The following is a 17,495-nucleotide window of genomic DNA, read 5'->3' as shown; positions in this document are numbered from 1 at the left end:
ATTAGGGTCAGGATTGACAAAACAGCCTGATATAGAGGGATGATGAGTTTGAATGTGAGTTAGGAAAAACTTTTAATCAATCATGGATTTGGAATGGGGAATTATCTAAGCTTCTCAAAACCCCCAATAAACCAGTAAGATAATAAACATAATAAAGGGATTGTTAAGAAAAAAATACAGTTGCTGTTTCATATTCACTTCACCAGAATAGTGGGTGAACAAAATCAAGAGTAAGAAACAACTACCCTGAAGATTTGGGGGAATCTTTCCAGAGAAATTACAGCTACATCCAGAAGTCTCTGCTCAGAGCCAAGATGGCTAATTTAAGAATCTATTCATTTCAGAAGCTCAGTTCCCAAATATCTGTCCATTTTGGAGCCATCAGTGACTAAGGAAGGCAGGTGAGCACAGCACCAAGGTCTGTGCTCTCCACAGTCCCCCTGAGACACAGCCATCATGCAGGAGCCACGCTAGAAAAAGCTGCAGTGTTCTCCCTTACTGTACTTTTGGGAAAAGAAAATTTTAATCTTCAAACCAATTAATCTAATTTCATTCACTATTTCACTTCTTTCTTTCTTTCTTTCTTTCTTTCTTTCTTTCTTTCTTTCTTTCTTTCTTTCTTTCTTTCTTTCTTTCTTTCTTTCTTTCTTTCTTTCTTTCTTTCTTTCTTTTTCTTTCTTTCTTTCTCTTTCTTTCTCTCTCTCTCTCTCTTTCTCTCTTTCTTTTTCCTACTTTTCATTTTTTCTTATTTGAACAGCTGATTTTTCCAAAGAGTAGAAACAGGAAATTATACTCTCTATAACTATCCCTACCACCTCTACTAAGATAAATGGTTGTGTTTGATCTGTTGTTAGCTTTTCAAAACACATCTCATTTTTTCCCAGCATGCCTTCTTTCACATTTCCACATAGAAAAAATAAAGAGATAAAAATGTACAACTACATTTTCAAAATTACTGGTGTCATCATGCAAAAATGTTATGATTAATTTCTATCTACATGCTGCTGATTAGCACTATCAACAGTACTCAAGATTCACTTCCTATGCTGATGGCCTAACAATATTAGAAGTGGAACATTCTTGTTTAGACATTCAAATTTTTGATTATATATGAAACAACAGTGGTACCACAATTTAAAAGAACATCATAATTTAGATAATGAAAATGTAAAGCAATTTAAATGAAATAACCAGTTGCTGAACCACTGGTTTTTTTTCCTTGAAAAGGGCAATTTAGGGGGTGTGATGCATTTGTGCCATTGACATCACTGATGACTACAACCCTTCCTTCCTCTTTCTTCTTTTTTGATTGCTAAAACTGTATCAGAGCTGAAAGGATACTGGTAAATGACCCAAACACAATACCTAGTATTTCATTAGAAGACTGAAAAGTCCAGACAACATATAGGATATATAGAAAACAACTTCGTCCACCAATGGACCACATCAATAGAAAGAAATTAATTTTGTGACCTAGATCTGACATAGCTTTCTTCTTACTGTATTCTGAAAACCCTGGACTGAGCATATCTTCCCCATCTCTATCTTGTCCCAAGACCTCAGCACGTGTGAAAAAATCCCACCATACAATGGAACTTCACATACCATTATTTCCTTTAACTTCTCTCTTGAAGATGTGGGGGATTACACTGAAAATTTTACTGAAATTATACCTACTATTTTCTGTCCCATAAAATAATTAATATTGAAAACTGCAAGGCCCATGAAAAATGAGTGAGCTCAAAGGCTGCTCCTACACTGGCATATTTGATTATTATTTCAGACAAACTAGGTCTTTTATTTAGTCCTACAATTGCACAAATTATTGCCTTTCTTTCTTACCACGAGGTATTTGTCTCTAGCCTTGAGAAACACTTTGATGTGAACACATAATCTGGATGCAAGAAATTCACCTAGTAAGTGCACACCAGAAATATTTGGGGAAAACCTATTTTTATTAGAATATTCTCAGCAAAGTCTTGTCAGAAATGCTTTCAAGGTCCAGAAAGTTCTGACATGCTTCATAACAGCCAATTGTCCAGCAGTTAGGTCAATCACCTGAGTGAGAAAAATTGCCCTCCGGGCTCCTGCTGTATGATTTCAAGGAGAAACCTGTATGATTTCAAGGAGAAACCATAGCATTTGCTATGATCAGTTCCTATAGCAATGGATTTTTGATAATACAATAACTAAGAGCTTCCTAAAGGCAAGAACTTAAAGCTGGCTCTTCAATGCAGCTGCATGCTGCCATGCTTCCTCAGTTGCATTTCTTCCTTTTCACTTAAAAAAAAAAAATCTAAAAATAAAAAATCCCAACCAACATACCCTTATTTTTTTCTTTCTGCGTGCAGAGGAAAATACCTTTTTCTATTTTTTTCTTCCACAAAGAGAATATGCAGCACTACCTTTAATCTGTTTTTGCAGGTGATACAATTACCAGATATTTGAAGTTTTCCAAGAAGTGTAACAAAATATGGAAAGACTGTTTTACTTTTTCTACATTTATTTAGAATTGAAATTATTGCTGTCTGCTTGTCATCAGTTGATAAACAGAATCCAAATGAGACAACCCTTGCACGCCTTCCATCCACAGCCAGTCCTACCTAGTGTTTTTCAGAAGACGTGTGGGATGGAAGAAGTGTGGGATAAGTCCCTGAGGTTTCCTTTCCACCAAAAAGATGCTCAGACAAGAGAAATTCACACCAATCAGTATGTAGAGGGGACGTGTAGCTGGACAAATACAGAAAACCCATATTCACCTGCATAGAGCTTGCTGTAGACCAAATAAGACTGAACTGTCAAGAGAATAATTTTTTGGTTTGTAAACCAAAGCCTACAACAGTTTTTGGGTTACATATAAAATTCTACATAATCCTAAAGATGAAGTTGTACTTGTTTTAAGACACTATTTTCAAGGCCCTTGAAAGAAAGAAAGAAGGAGTTCAGAGGCTGTTCCTATATTAGCACATTTGGTTATTATTACAGACCTTTTATCACTCTACAACTGCACAAATTATTGCCTTTCTTTCTTAACACAAGGTATTTAAAATTATGAATTTTGCTGTAGTGCCTGGAAATAAATTCTTCATCTATCCATTTTGACTGAAAGACATTGTAGTTGATACTTAATAATTACAACCTCAAATTAACAGACACATTACTTTTTAAATAATACCCAATTCAGAAGGGAATTTTGAATTAGACTGTGTCCGCATCCATATAATTGTAGAACTTACACAAGAGTAAGTGTCTGCAGAAATGTGACTCACTGTTTCAGTGTTAATAAGGCCAGAGGAATGACAGTGCTCACCTAGTATGACGTCTTTAAACCACAGGACTATCTGGAATATGAGAAGCCAGAAAATTGTCCTGTCTTGATTTTTCAATTTTTGTGATAAAAAGCTTATTTCAGTCTCCAGCAATTTTTTCTAATAGCTAATTAATTCTTTCTGTCAAATTTGTGCCTTGTGCCTATTTTAAACTTGTTCAGCTTCCTCTTCTGGCCAGTGGATCCTATGATCTGCTGGGCTGAAGAGCTCAGTATCACAGTCTGTGGTCTGACTCAAAGCTCTGGATTTGTGTGGCTGTGATGGCACTGCTGAGTGACCCTGGGTATCACCAGCTCATTATCAGCGTTTCTGCCATCCCTGCTCAGGCACTGTGGAGCTGTGCCCGTCCTGGTGAGGACATTGTCCTGACGTCCTTGCTGCCAGCTCAGTTCCCTGAGGAGCAGCCCCCTCTTGCTGCCCCCTGACAGTCTGCCCATGCTGAGGATGAGTCCCCTAAAAACAAGCTTTGTTCTTCTGGCTGTGAAGGAAGTTACAGCTCAATCTTCCAAGAGATATCCTGGGTAGCACTTTTTCTGAGCAGAGAACAGAAATTATGTGAGAAACATCAGGTTCATACAAACTCAAACAGCTGGGAAACTTGCCAGTGAGGAGACTTGATGAGGTTAAGCCACTTCTGGGTTTCTCAAAGTATACACATATAGAGCCAATCAGCCTTTTCTTCTCAACTAATGGGCACGTACTCAAACAACTCTCTTTGAGTAAGAGTATTGGAGGATAAGAGCATGTTCTAAAAAAAACATTAAGGTGATGACAGCCTAATGGTTTCATTAGCAGAGGTTGAAAAATGCTAGTTTAAATTAAAGTTGAAAAATGCCAGTTTAAATTAAAACATCTACACAAACAGAAAAGAAACTTGACAAAGAAAGTTAGATATCAACAGAAAATTCAGAGGCAGTCAAATCATTGCACCTTACATGGCCCATGAGGAGCAGTTTTTCTGTCATGGAACCCAATTAATACTGCAGATGAATTGTTACTAAGATCACCCACAACATAATTTTTACTAATTTTATTTCTCATGACCACTTAAATTAAATAACATAATTACTCACACAGTGGGAAAAAGCCTACTTCTGATAACATGCATTTCTAATTTAATCACATAGCAAAACACTACTTTAGCACCTTAGGCTAAAAAATATATCTAAAATTATGTTGGTTTTCTAATCATATAATAATAATTAGATGTTAATAAAATATCACTTATGTAGTTAAAATCTTACTGTTCTAAATCTCACTCTTTTAAATGCTGTGTATAAAATGCCTTGCATAAAATGGGAACAGCATAACTACTCTCGTTGAGCTAGAACGTGTCATGGGTTCCCTACCCAACATTTTCCGAAGAATATTTGGATATTAAGATTTGGTACAATGGGGCCTGAGTGTGCCATGTGATTTCTTCATGCTTTCTCATAGGAGTCATACTCTAAACTCTCATCAGCTGACACAACAGGACCAGCTTAGGAGCACTACAATAAGCTGCTGCTGCAGATCAATAGGAGACTGTTATCCGTAACTCCCCAGATGGGAGAAAGCATGTTCTCAGGCAATGCTGAAACATGAACATACACTTACAAAGTTACTTAGTCAGGAGTCTCTCCTGAAGGGAAATCCTATAACAGAGAATTGATTTCTTATTAGTACTACATGACTGCTCTCACTACTGAAGGATGCACCAAAGTTACAATTTTCAGTAAATCCATGGATGACTAAAAGTCTATCTAAACACAGATATTTTTTGAGTCGTTACTTTTTCCACAGGTGCTGGCATTAGATTGCACAAATCAGTTTCATGTATTGGGCTAAGTAACATGCAGGCTGTGAGTCAATGCCCAAGACAGCACCAGCAGGACTGTCAAAAGGAAATCCATTTTCTTATGAAAAAGTGCAATCGGACAGCTGACATAAACCCACCAGTTCACATCAGGAGTGTGATCTCAGAGTGAGTGTCCTGCTCAGGGTCACCTACCTGGCTTGGGTTGCAGGGTAGTGCAGCCTCAGAGTGCACAAACCGTGCCTTTCAGGTCAAGTCAACCGTGAAGTGGTACTTCAGGAGTCCACCAAACTCTTCCACCCGCTAACAGGCTTTCTGCTCAAACAAAACCCTCCCAAAATACATTCTGTAAGGGTGTAGAATCTCCTGCATCAGCTATTTTCCTTTACAGAGCCGTTTCTATTGCACCACATTGCAAGCTAAAGCAAACATAACCTTCATTAGTGCATTCAAGATTTAAGTAAGGGAAGGATCAGGTTTTATTCAAAAGATTAAGAAAATCCTTCAAGATTAAAAGAACATTGGAAAAGAATATCTCTTTTTTTCTGAAAAATAATCTGATTTATAGCACTTAACTGATCATTACTAGATCATAATCAGTAACATTTCAAGGAAAAAATTATAATCTTCAAATATTGTACACAGTTAAGTTCACCCTAACCAATAACTTCAGGCTTTGTAAACTACTAGTGAAAACAACTGAGCTGTATATGTGTATAAATATTTAGATGTGTAGTCAGGAATGCTTAAAGAAATTAATCAGAGGGGAAATTCCTCAACTAGGTCCTGAACAGAAAGCTTTTTCTGAAAAGTTACAAACTGAATGTCGCCATGATTAAGCATGTCTTTAAACATGCAAGACACTTAGCTCATTGATCATCAGAGAAAGCTTTTCTTAAACTTAGCTATTCTTTTGAGTAAATTAATTTGGGAAAAATGTTTTCAAAATAAATGTCTGTGGGTATTTGGAACCCTTAATGCAAAGCTTACATTTTCGATTGACACTCCAAGTTGAATTGTCTGAATAAGACTATACAGCCCTGCCTTTGTTGACTGTGACTTTGGAGGTAAACCAATGCACTGAAGTCTGGGGTTTGAATCTATCTGCCTGTCCTACAGAAAATGATTGCTAGCATAAACTACAAAATGAGAATGGCCCACTAGTTCTCACAGTGTTCAGGAAGAATGGAAGTTAACAGAGGTCAGAACACTGGCCAGGATGATTCTCAGTTTAACAAAACATCAGGTCAAAATATCATAATTTTGGTTGTTAAATTTATGGGTATAAGCACAGCTGTCCAATAATCATTACCTGACCAAGATCTACTGATTGTCAGGTCCCAGAACAGCAGTGCTTCAGACACTGTCCAAAAACAAAACAGATTTTGAGATGTTGCGATAAAAGTTGCAATTCCTTTAGGACAGTGGAATTTTTTTTCCTTTTTTATAGTAAATAGGTTTTCAGAAATTCAGATTACTGGAACTTTGATCTTCAGTGAAAGGGGATGACCTATAAAATGGCTGGAATTACAATCCTGAGTAGTTAGTTCCCAGAATTCACATTCTGCAGTATTCCCCAACAGACATGTCCGAATTTGTACACAAAGTTGAATGGTCTCAAATGTACAATGCAGTGCCCATGTCTTTGAGCAAACACTAACCTTCTGTTCCATAAGCAATGTGTTTGTAGGGATTGCTGCAAGTGCCTTGTAGCTTGTCTTGATCTTGTACTGCTAAAAGGGTAAACCAGAGAGCAGGAAGAGAAGTAAAACAGGGTAGAAGAGAGAGAGGGGAGAGAGGGGAAAGGTACGACAGAATGAAAGACAATTACAATCATCTTGCAGACATGTTGCAACAAAACAATGCTTATGTATTTCCTAGAAAAACTATTTATTTTTAAAAATCTACTGTTTCTGTCAAGGCTTTAAAGTCTGGTAATGTACATGTTTTGTTCTTAGTAATGAAGTAGGGCAAAACAAGTTCACTCTATCTTATAGCTTCCAAAGTAAGTTTAACCACTTTCTGCTGACTGCTCCCCTTAAATGAGTATCAGGGGAGGCTGTAAGGTTTTTTCCCAAGTTTTCTTGCGAATTTACATGAAAATGCACAGCTACATCTGTCGGTGCATCCACCTCAACAACTGCTGCTGAGTGGTGTGGTCCTGAACCATGAAATCAGAGAGATTTCTGTGATTGGCTCTCATGAGACTGATTATGATCCTTAAATGCTGAACTGCTTGTTTGAGTAGATAGACCATTTAAATCTTCATGCAGCTTTTCATCTCCGGAATAAATAACTCTACCTCCCAAACAAAATAAGCATAGGAACTTTCACACTCTAACAAAACTAAAAGAACTGGCAATCTAAACATTAAAAATGTATGGGTATGAAAATTAGAACATGAACCTTAAAATTTATTCTTTTCAAATAATTTATATTTCAGGCTATATTTGTTAGCCCAGTTATTTTTACAACTTTACAAATAATATTTTTTACATTTCCTCTACAAATATAGAGGCTGAATTCAGTAATTTCTAGAAGATTGGTGAGTCTCTTCTATAGTTATAGAAGTTCAAGAGGTAAGATTCTTAATCACATGACTGCTAGAACTTTCACTACTACTACTACTACTATTATTATTATTATTATTATTATTATTATTATTATTATTATTATTATTATTATTATTACTACTATTTAGATATTTGCTACATTGTTCCCTTTTTGGCAACAATCTGACAAAAAAGTCATAAATTCACACAAAAATAGACTTCTAAGTTAGTGATTGATTATTTCTGTGACAGTCAGCCAGAAATAAGGTTATTTGTTAATCAGGTCAGGTTTTTTTAATGTACCATTATCTGCAACAGTAAATACTGGTGATTATGAGATAACAGTCTGAAACAGCATGCTGCACTTTGGGTCATTCTTTTGTTTACTTTTTATTTTCTTTATATCTACTAAAGGTCTCAATGACAGCAGAGGGGGCAAAATTTTAACTCAGATAAGAAATTTTTCCACACAACTGCCTTGAAATAGTGTAGGGAACAACCTTTTAATTCTTTCTATATAATATTGTTTGCTTTTGGCTTCACTCAGTTGGAAACTGGAGAATGAGTCATTCAAGAAGTCAGTAATCACAGCAATCGTATTGAATGAACAGCTTGACAAAGCAGATGAATGCAAATTCTGGAACTGAACTTTTTTCTGTTTTTTAGTGGGAGGGGCTTTAGAGTATGGGATAGTAATTCATTTGAGATTTAGCAATTCTAACTTAGATGTCTATCATTCAGTTTCTTCAGTCAACGCTGATGCTTTTCATAATCATAGCCATTTCTATAGAATTAATCTAATCCCAATGTAGGCAAATGGAAAGGTAAAATAAAATCATCTTCTAAATACACCATATTCTCTCCACTAGCTGTAATAGAATCACCTAAATTGTGCTTGGATATGTAACTTTCAAATGTCAAGTCATGTGAGGTGAATCCTGCCCTTTGAACATTTAGACAGCAACACTGCAGAGCTCCATAGATGAATTTATGCATATACAAAAACTATATGGAAAAGTTTAGTTATGCATAACTAAGCTTCTGTTTAGCTATTTTAAACTAAAATAAAATACTGACCACTGAGACAGAAGACCGAAATCCAAATATTAAAATAGGCATATTCACAAAATGTATTCTTGTTTGATTATAATTGAAATTCAACTAAAATTGTGTCATTGAACATGTGAAATACAGCTCCTAGGCTGGTGAAGACATATCACAAAATGTGCATCATATATGAAAAGAAAACTATGATCACTTTGAGGTTAGTTGTACTATTATATTAGCTAAACAAAGACATAACAGACTCTTAAATTGTGAAAGTTTCTGTACTGCTTTCATGTGCTTCATGACTTCTATATACTGTAGAACCTTTGAGCAATGTGCTATTTTCACAGGTCTTGATGAGTGGAAAGTCTTTAATTCAGTTTCTCACCTATATGAATATGGTTCTTTACACATTATTTCATGGTTTTTAAAATTAATTTTTCAATACCTAAATATATATAATAATCTTCTTCATAGGAATCTAGCAATAATTTTAAACAGCTGTGGACAGTTAGGTCTGCTGGCCTTTACCACAGTACAGCCAAAAGCAAACCAATTCCAACATAAGAGCTTGGGCAAGTGTCAGATGGGGAGTTTGGGGGAAAATTTTGTCTTTTTTGTTCAAACAATCACCTAGGGCACCCATGGGGCACTGCAAAATCTGCTAGACATGTGCTATAAAGGCTTAAAATCAGTGCTACCAACCTTGGTAGCTTAGAGCTCCTCATGAATAATCTTTTCTGCTTTATGGTACATTTTGCAGCTGTGCTGAGCTCCATGATGCTAAAGTCAGTTTGTTCCCCAACTGTTTTGTGCAGACCTATATGCATTCCTGAGCTACATTCAAATAGGAAAAATCAAAGACTGTAGAAGAATGATACCCCATGAAACCACTACAAAGTTTTTTTCAAAACAGAAAGCTAGAAGTTGTTATAGTTGTTATTCTAACAACTGTTCCTGCAGAATTTATCTGTCCCTACTGTGTTTCACTGTCCATTTTGCTATATTAGGTCCATGAGGACATTATCAAAGTATCTACAAAGTCTAGGGAGAGGGCTTTTATTTCCTGTGGTCACCCAAAGCTGACACTTCACACTGATTTGTGGATTCATGTTTATATTCACTTTGCAAAACATTCCCATTTTTAAATCATTAACAAATACAAACCAAGGGAAAGCACATGCTTATACATACATATACAAACAGTTAAACAAATGAATAGGTTATCCTTTGATTTGCGTTATTTTGGTGCATGTCCGAATTCTGGTTTAGTAGATGTTGGTTTAATGTGTGCCTTAATGTTGCTGTAATGACTGTTGAAGCAACATTAAGGCTGAAAAATTACACATGTCAAATTACACACACCAAAGGCAAGCACTTCTAGATGCTGTATTTTTTCCCTTGATGTTCACTGAGTACTTTTGTACATGAAAAGATTTTGTCATGCATCAACCATTGTCAGATAAAGCAATCTGCTTTTTGTCTAGTTATAAAGCTGAGCTGATTACTACTAAAGAGACCTAAATGCTGCTTAAGATATTAAAGTTGTCTTTCCTCAAAACTTTTCTTTTTTTCTCTAGAAATATATTGAGATTTGAGGCTGGAGTATCACTGGACAGCCTTCTACCATTAATACATCAGCAAAGCTCATTGAGCTAAAATAAACCATAATCTAGGAGTGGAAATAGGTGAGCAGAATGGGGGTTGAATGGGCAGTATTAGCAGTAAATGAAGTCTCTGACTCACATTTTAAAGCCATGAGAGACCTTTCTTGCACTGAACACCCAGCTGCATTAGATTTGGATAATTTAGGTCTTCCACATCTCCAGCTGAGTCAGCTTTGTTTACAAGATTAAAAATTAGACTGGACTAATGGTCCAAGTCTGTTATACTGGTGGATACTCTCCCAGTCTCCATGGGATGGTGGGCCAGTTTCAAAATTGCTACCATATTGCACGATAAAGCAGAATTAGTAGGAAAAGGGACAGTAGGAAAGACAGAAGTATAACAATTTCTGCAAATATAAACTCAGGCAATGGCTCTGTGTCAAAAGCAGAGAATTTCCTTACTGCCAGAGACCTCACAGTGCTCGATGCACCAGCCAGCAGAACAGCAACTGTTTTGCAATCTGTAGGCTTGGTCATGGGTTACAGTTTGGTCTCAGGGTCTTTTTTCTAGGAATTTTTACAATTTCATATCTCTTTTTGTTTCATTAACTAATACTGACAGGGTGTAACAACACTGTACAGCTTTGCTTGGCACAATGGCTCCTCTTGGCTCATCTGGATTTGAAAAGAACCATTCGTGACAATTGCTACTTTGTGCTGATTTTAACCTCTCATTTCCAATTAACATTTTTTAAGTCATCCCTGCCACAGCCAAACTGTTAGGAGTACATCTGACACAACTTGATCTGGCAGACCAGGCTGTAACTTTGTGCTGGGAGGAAATAAATCAATAAACTATGGTAGATTTTGTGTGATGGACAGAGCTCAGATGTGAGTGGAGGAAGGGAACACAGCACAAGGAAAGCACAGAGCGCAAAGATAAGATAAAAAATGTTGGGAAGCCTCCTGCAGCTCTGGTGCCTTTTGCAACAAACTCCTCCTTTTTGCATAGCAGCTCCTCTTGTTTTCACCTACCTGCTGCATGTTTTGGGATACCCTTCCCTTCCCTTCTCTTTTCTGAGATACACCTTTAAATCCACAGTGTGGCTGGTTCCCAAGCCCTCCTGCAGAAATTGCCTTCGTTGCTCATTCTCACCCTGCAATGGCTCTCCCGCCTTTGGGGGGATGACAAACAGCAGGAGCTTGGCTGATCTGCCAGGTGTGAGACTTTGGTATTTGCAGTAGTTTGGGCTGTAGGAAGCTGGGCTTTTCTTTTCCCCTCATTCAATGTCTAGCACAACAAAATCAGAGGAGTACAAAAGGAAGGGAAGAGGCAGGAGACTGTCCTCATCTTCCATTGCTGGCCCTTGGCCACAAAGCCTTTGCTCAGGCTGAGCTCATTATTGCCCCAGGCTAGTCCCAGGGTGGCTGGGGTGAGGAAAGCCTCCAGGGAAGCGAGGAGGACAGGCAGCATTGGGTGCTTGGGAACCACTTATCAGTGGAACAGCTAATTCACATCAACTAGATTAAACTGCTTCTTGCTCAGCCCTGCACCTCAGATCACCACACTTCTATTACTTTCCCTGGGAGCACATAAGGATTTATTTTAGAATGGGAGTGAATAGAACATGCTTCATGGTTGATTTTTGATACACCAGGATTTTAGGCAAGTTTCACAAATATGTGTACCAAATGTACATCAGAGCCACTGCACACAAATCCATCTTCAGTAGTAAATCATCATACTCAAGAATAAAGTATCTTCTTTTTTATGCTAAAGGATTCCTACAACATCTTGTCCATAATACAGAACACAGTGCTAGCAATTTGAAGGGTAGGATTTAATTTTCACTATCTTCACTATTAATACAAAACCTGTTCCTTTTCCACATTTTTTCCACATCCCATTTATTTTACTAGTATTCTGCAACATGGGTGTGATTTTTTTCCTATAGGGACAAAGAAATATTATAAAATAAGCATGCACCAAGAGTACCTTGGGTTTGAAGTTTTCATGGCCAGGAGGCAGGGAAAAAGACTGTGGTGAAGTCAGCTCTCTGGGTCTTGATGGCAGTGTGCCTGGTGCCTTGTCTGAGATGGGAGATCTGCACTTTAACACTGATGAGGTGGCAGAATGCTCAGGTCTCGGAGAGGAGTTGTTAGACCTAAAATTTGCTTGCACCAATGAAGAATTCAATAGTAGTGGGTGGGAATTAATGCTACCAGTTTGTGGAACCAGTGGGGTAGAGTGAGGCCGTGGGAGAGGCCACTGCTTTGAGATGCCAGAAGGGGTAGGAGAGGAGGCACTGATCTCATGAACAGATGTTTGGGATGAATCTGATCTAGATCTAGAAGGTGAGTGCAAAAAACTTGGGGAAGGAGATGAGTGTCTTTCTGAGGGAGGAGACAATGCACCACTAGGACAGGTAGAAGCAAGCAAAGGATATGAGCGGCAAGTGAAGATGGGCGAGTAAGTGTGCACTGTCTGAGACTGCTGAGGTGCCCGGGACCGGGAGGCAGAACAGCCCAGCCCTTCTGGAGAAGGAGAGGTGGGGTAAGCAATGGAAGAGGGAGCTGGGGCACTAGGAGGACGCAGTGAAGACTGCAAATCTGGAGAGGCAACTGATCTTCTATGGGAGGAGAGAGGGGATGACAAAGAATTTCGGCAGTCTGGAGAAAGCGATTGAACGGGACGGGACTTTTTAGGAGAAAGGGACCTTGCTTGAGGGGTGGGATGAGGCTTGGAAGGTAAAGGCAGATGCTGAGCCCATCCTGAAAGCCAATAATCCTCTTTGCTAGGGGAATCTGGCCTTATAGGAGGGCTTGAAAGAGATTTCTTGGGGGTTGGGGGAGTTGTTTTGAACTTTTGATCTATTGCAAGTGTTGAGGAACTAAGGGAGCTAGGGGAAAATGTGGGACAAGAAGCAGGAGAAAGCGGCCTCCGCTGAGAGGAGCCTGATCTCAGAATAGCAGTTAAGAGAGTCAGTCTGGTTGGCAGAGGGGATTTGACTCCTGACTTGGCTGAATTTCCTCTGGATAACGTTTGTGTGCAAGGCTCATTTATACTACATATGGTCGAAGAGGACCCATAAAGAGAGGGTGGAGACAAAGGTTTAGGGCTAGGAGATAATGGATGTGTTATTATATGTACAGGAAGAGGAGACAGAGCTCTCAATTTTTTGGAAGAACTCGGGGATATAGACTGAGCTAAAGATCCTTGCACTTCAGCTGAACATGGAGGATTGGAGGAAAGATTTGGACTCTTTGTCTGAACAGAGGATGTGGTGAAGCCTCCCATTTTGCAAACACAGTCAGAGTTATAGAGACTTGGTGTTTGTAGGTTATCAGACAATCGAGGAGTGGAGTACCAACTCTTTGATGCAGAAGAGGATATTTTAGACATTGAGGGAGATGAGCTATGGGAAGCAGACTGAAAGTAGAGAGATGATTCTTGCTTAGAAAACCTGGTTGCTGACTGCCAGTTGTTACAGGAATCTTCCAGCGAAGAGGCTTGATTCATGTTAACCACGGCACCACACGCTACTTTCTGATTAATTGGAGAAATTAAGTGGACAGCAGGTGGTTTAGAGGAAAGATGATCAGAGGTGGAAAGAGTAGAAATTAACTGGAGAGGAAAAAAAAAAAAAAAATTGTTAAAATAGATGGAACTTGTGGAACTGTTAAACACCTCACATTTCAGTCCTGTGGTCATGCGTATAGGGTTCCATTAGTACTGCTGTGTGGGTTAAAAGCACAGGGCTGTTTTAAGCTTGGCCATAGAGCCTGATGGATAAGGTCCTTATGGGGAGGTGACTGAGGCAGACAAGCTATGTGGTACTTTGGGTTTATGACACTTCAGTTTTGTTGATGTAAACAAGGTTCAAGGCTGCAGTATTTTTCCTTTTAGGTGGAAGCCAAGACAGTGGTGCCATGAGTATCCGGAATCATGGGATGCCATCCACATTATGCAAACACAATGGATGGTAAGAAAATTGCAATAGTGCCCAATCTCACTTTGCCAGTTCACTGGAAAGCAGCCTTTTTGAAAGTAGGATTCAAGTCAAGTATTCTTTTTCTCATTCAGTAAACAACCAAACTGCCCTTCTGCAGCACTGTGATATCAGAATGAGAAATTTGCTTGGAACTACTTAAATCAGACATCCAGTCTGCTTTTCACTTCCCCTGTCATTCACAGAGCAGAGCATTTGACAGTTTGCAGGCATGTGAGAGTCCTTATCCTCTTCTCCACAGTCTTTCGATACACTAATAAAACAGTAATGAGTTCTTTCATGAGTGTCTTTTTTCTTGGGTCTATTCTAATTAGGATTTGTCAAAACTAATTAGAGCATACAAGTATATTATCAACCTGTTATACAGTTTCATGCTTCTAAAGAAAGAAATTCTCTCAAAATCTTCCAAGTTATTATAATGCTGAAATTAAAAACTGAGGTATGCACAATATGAATAAAGCATAGCAGTATGAAATCATGATTAAAGTCAACTGTAAAACCAAAAGGATACAAATTGTCACCTAACATTTGACTGAGCAATTTCAAAGCAGGGAAATTGACTCCAATTTCATCAAACGATGTAAATATCAGAACACCTATTTAACTGCTGTTAGATACCCTGAAAATATTATGCAGCTCCATGAAAGACTATTATTATATGATTCAGTTTCAACACAGTACTTTCTCATGGCTTTGGCTCAGCTTATTAATTATATTTTTAACACATATGTCTTACCCATAATAGAGACGAATTATGATGATTATGATTATATAATATAGTATTGATATATTACAAAACAAAAATAAGAACAAAACTAATGTTCAAGTGAGAGCATATGCTGGAAGAAGCTGCAACAGAAGAGGAAGATTTAAAAGCTTTCAAAGGCAAAAATATGCCTAAATATAGGCTAAACACACACTTCAAAACCCTATTAGCCCTTATAACTTAAAATCAGTGAGCTCTTCTTGCTAAATGATACCATACAAATAGCAAGCCTTTTAAACCAAAGACGCTTTTTGCATAAGGTAACTTCAGAAAAGCCAGGTCAATGCTTTGATTTATAGGAATAAACACAAAACCTCCAAATGCCTTTACAACACTAACTTCTCCTGTTTTACACATGTGTTAAGGTGTCACATTTCAAAGTGGAAAGTCAATGGATGTATTCAGGGAAAATATTGGATATAAAAATTAATGTTGTTTATATCCTTGTATATATATTCTATTCAATTGAGAAATTAGGCCTCTTGTTGAAAATGCTGCTAATTAAGAAGAAGCAAAAATACTGGAAATTCAAAATCATTTACCAGCATTTAATCATTATGAAAAACTATTATTAAATATGTCATGAAAGATAAAATTATTTAACAAGTTGAAAAGCAGCGTGGTAATAAATCTGATAATTTGGAGCAGCTTCCTGAATTTAATAATGAATTCTGGAAGTTAATCAACTACCAAAACAGAATTAGGGTATTTAATCTCTGTATTTCAAACTAGAATAGATAAATTTCCCTTACAAAGACAACAGATTAAAAGAAAGTGAGGAACAAATATGAAACTTCATAATAAAATCTTATGATGTGCACCGACTTCTAATTAGTTAAAACTTAATAAGATTTACAAGCAGCTACAAAAATGTTCATGGTAGCAGATGACGAATATGCTCCTGCAAATAAGATAAAGACGTTTTGCAGAATTCTTCCAGTTTAAATACCACTGAACATTCACATGCTGAGCTAATGGAGCCATTAATCAAGTATTCAGAAATGATTTTGCTATTGCAACACAGTATTAATAACCACATCCATGGATGATGAACCTCATTTACAGGATCAGGGAATCATAATCAAAGTGGCTTGGCAGTGACTTCCAGAGGTCATCTAGTGCAGCCTCCTACCCAAAGCAGGCTCTCACCAGCAGCAGTGGCTCAGTCAGCTGTGCCTGTGTCCCCTCAGTCCCCAGAGCTCTGATGGAGCTCCAGCACCCCCAGGCAGCCTGTGCCAGTGCTGCACCACCTCCCACTGAGGAAGCTGCTCCTGGGCTCCAGATGGATCACCCACGCTGGGGTTTCCAGCCATTGCTGCCTCACCTGCCCCTGCAGAGGAGAGTTTGCTCTGTCGTGTCCATAAGTGCCCTGCAAGGGGCTCTGGGCAGCTCCCAGACGCCTCCTTGGCTGTCTCTTGGTGGGAGTCAACAAAGCCAGCTCCTTCAGCCTCAGCTCACGTGTGCCCCAGACATGTTTACACCTTTGTGCTGGACCCCACTCCCTTCCTTACATCTCTCTTGAATTTGAAGGTTGCTGGCCACCAAACTGAGCATGGCTTTACAGCTGCAGCCTCAGCAGTGCCAGGTGAGATAGAATAACTTCCCTAAATCAGTGGAATTTTTCTGTTCAGTTTCTTTACTGGATTAAACCCTCCTGTAGGTGAATTGGATTAGTGCAGAAGAAGTGAGTGACCAAAGTAGATTTGTTCTTCTTTGGTCTGTGATTCAACTGCAAGCCATTTTCTCTTCTCCTGAATACCTCTACGTGTCCCAGAAATGTATGAGAAAAGTTGAAATAGGTGGCAAGGTTACAGTAGCACAAAGGGATAAAGGCACTTGAAAAAGATCTTGATGCCTTGTAGTTAATCATTCCAGAATTTTCAAAGTGGACATAATACTGGTATTGAGCCTTGCCTAGAAGACCTTTAGCACATTGGAAATGGCAGAACTGAGCTGGAGACAAGGCAAATGGTCTGGTAAGGTCACACTGTTCTGGAAGGGCACAAAATATGTGGTTAGTTATATCAGCAAGACCCTGAAAGATGTGCTGGTCAAACAGGAAAAAGCAAAGAGTGTGCAAACTGAGACCCCAAAAGGCAGAAATCATGTCTGAGTGAATCATGTCTTCAATTCAGACCTGATCCTGGGCCCAGTTAACCATGCTTTGACCTCAGTAGAATCTCCTTATAGACAGGAAAAATTAAAAACAAATTACCTACAAAGACTGCAACCTGAGAACCAGAAAGTCAGAAGGAAACACCAGAAACTGTGGAAAACCTGAAAAAATCCCTAGAGGCAACACAGTAAATCTGTGAGTTGAGACCCAATTGATATAAATGCTATTTAGTCCAGTTTCACCCAACAAGGAAGGTGCGTTGTCCAAGCAATG

The 17,495-nt window shown here is 38.4% G+C and overlaps 1 protein-coding gene across 9 annotated transcripts in view; it reads right to left on the bottom strand.

The window, feature by feature from the left end:
- Positions 1-17,495, bottom strand: part of MLIP (muscular LMNA interacting protein) — a 104,105-nt gene that overhangs the window by 35,446 nt on the left and 51,164 nt on the right. For 7 of the 9 annotated variants that reach the window (XM_074538211.1, XM_074538209.1, XM_074538207.1 and 4 more), the window contains 2 exons: positions 12,327-13,955; positions 6,786-6,857 (listed from right to left, as the gene is read on the bottom strand). In XM_074538211.1, coding sequence (XP_074394312.1) covers positions 6,786-6,857; positions 12,327-13,955 — 1,701 coding nt within the window. The remainder of the gene's footprint in view (positions 1-6,785; positions 6,858-12,326; positions 13,956-17,495) is intronic. The other 2 variants (XM_074538204.1, XM_074538212.1) reach the window with 2 other exon arrangements.

Source organism: Zonotrichia albicollis, chromosome 3, assembly GCF_047830755.1.
Source record: "Zonotrichia albicollis isolate bZonAlb1 chromosome 3, bZonAlb1.hap1, whole genome shotgun sequence".
In the NCBI taxonomy this organism is placed as follows: domain Eukaryota; kingdom Metazoa; phylum Chordata; class Aves; order Passeriformes; family Passerellidae; genus Zonotrichia; species Zonotrichia albicollis.
Note: the sequence above shows the minus strand (reverse complement) of the source record. Positions and strands in the feature narration are given on the sequence as shown.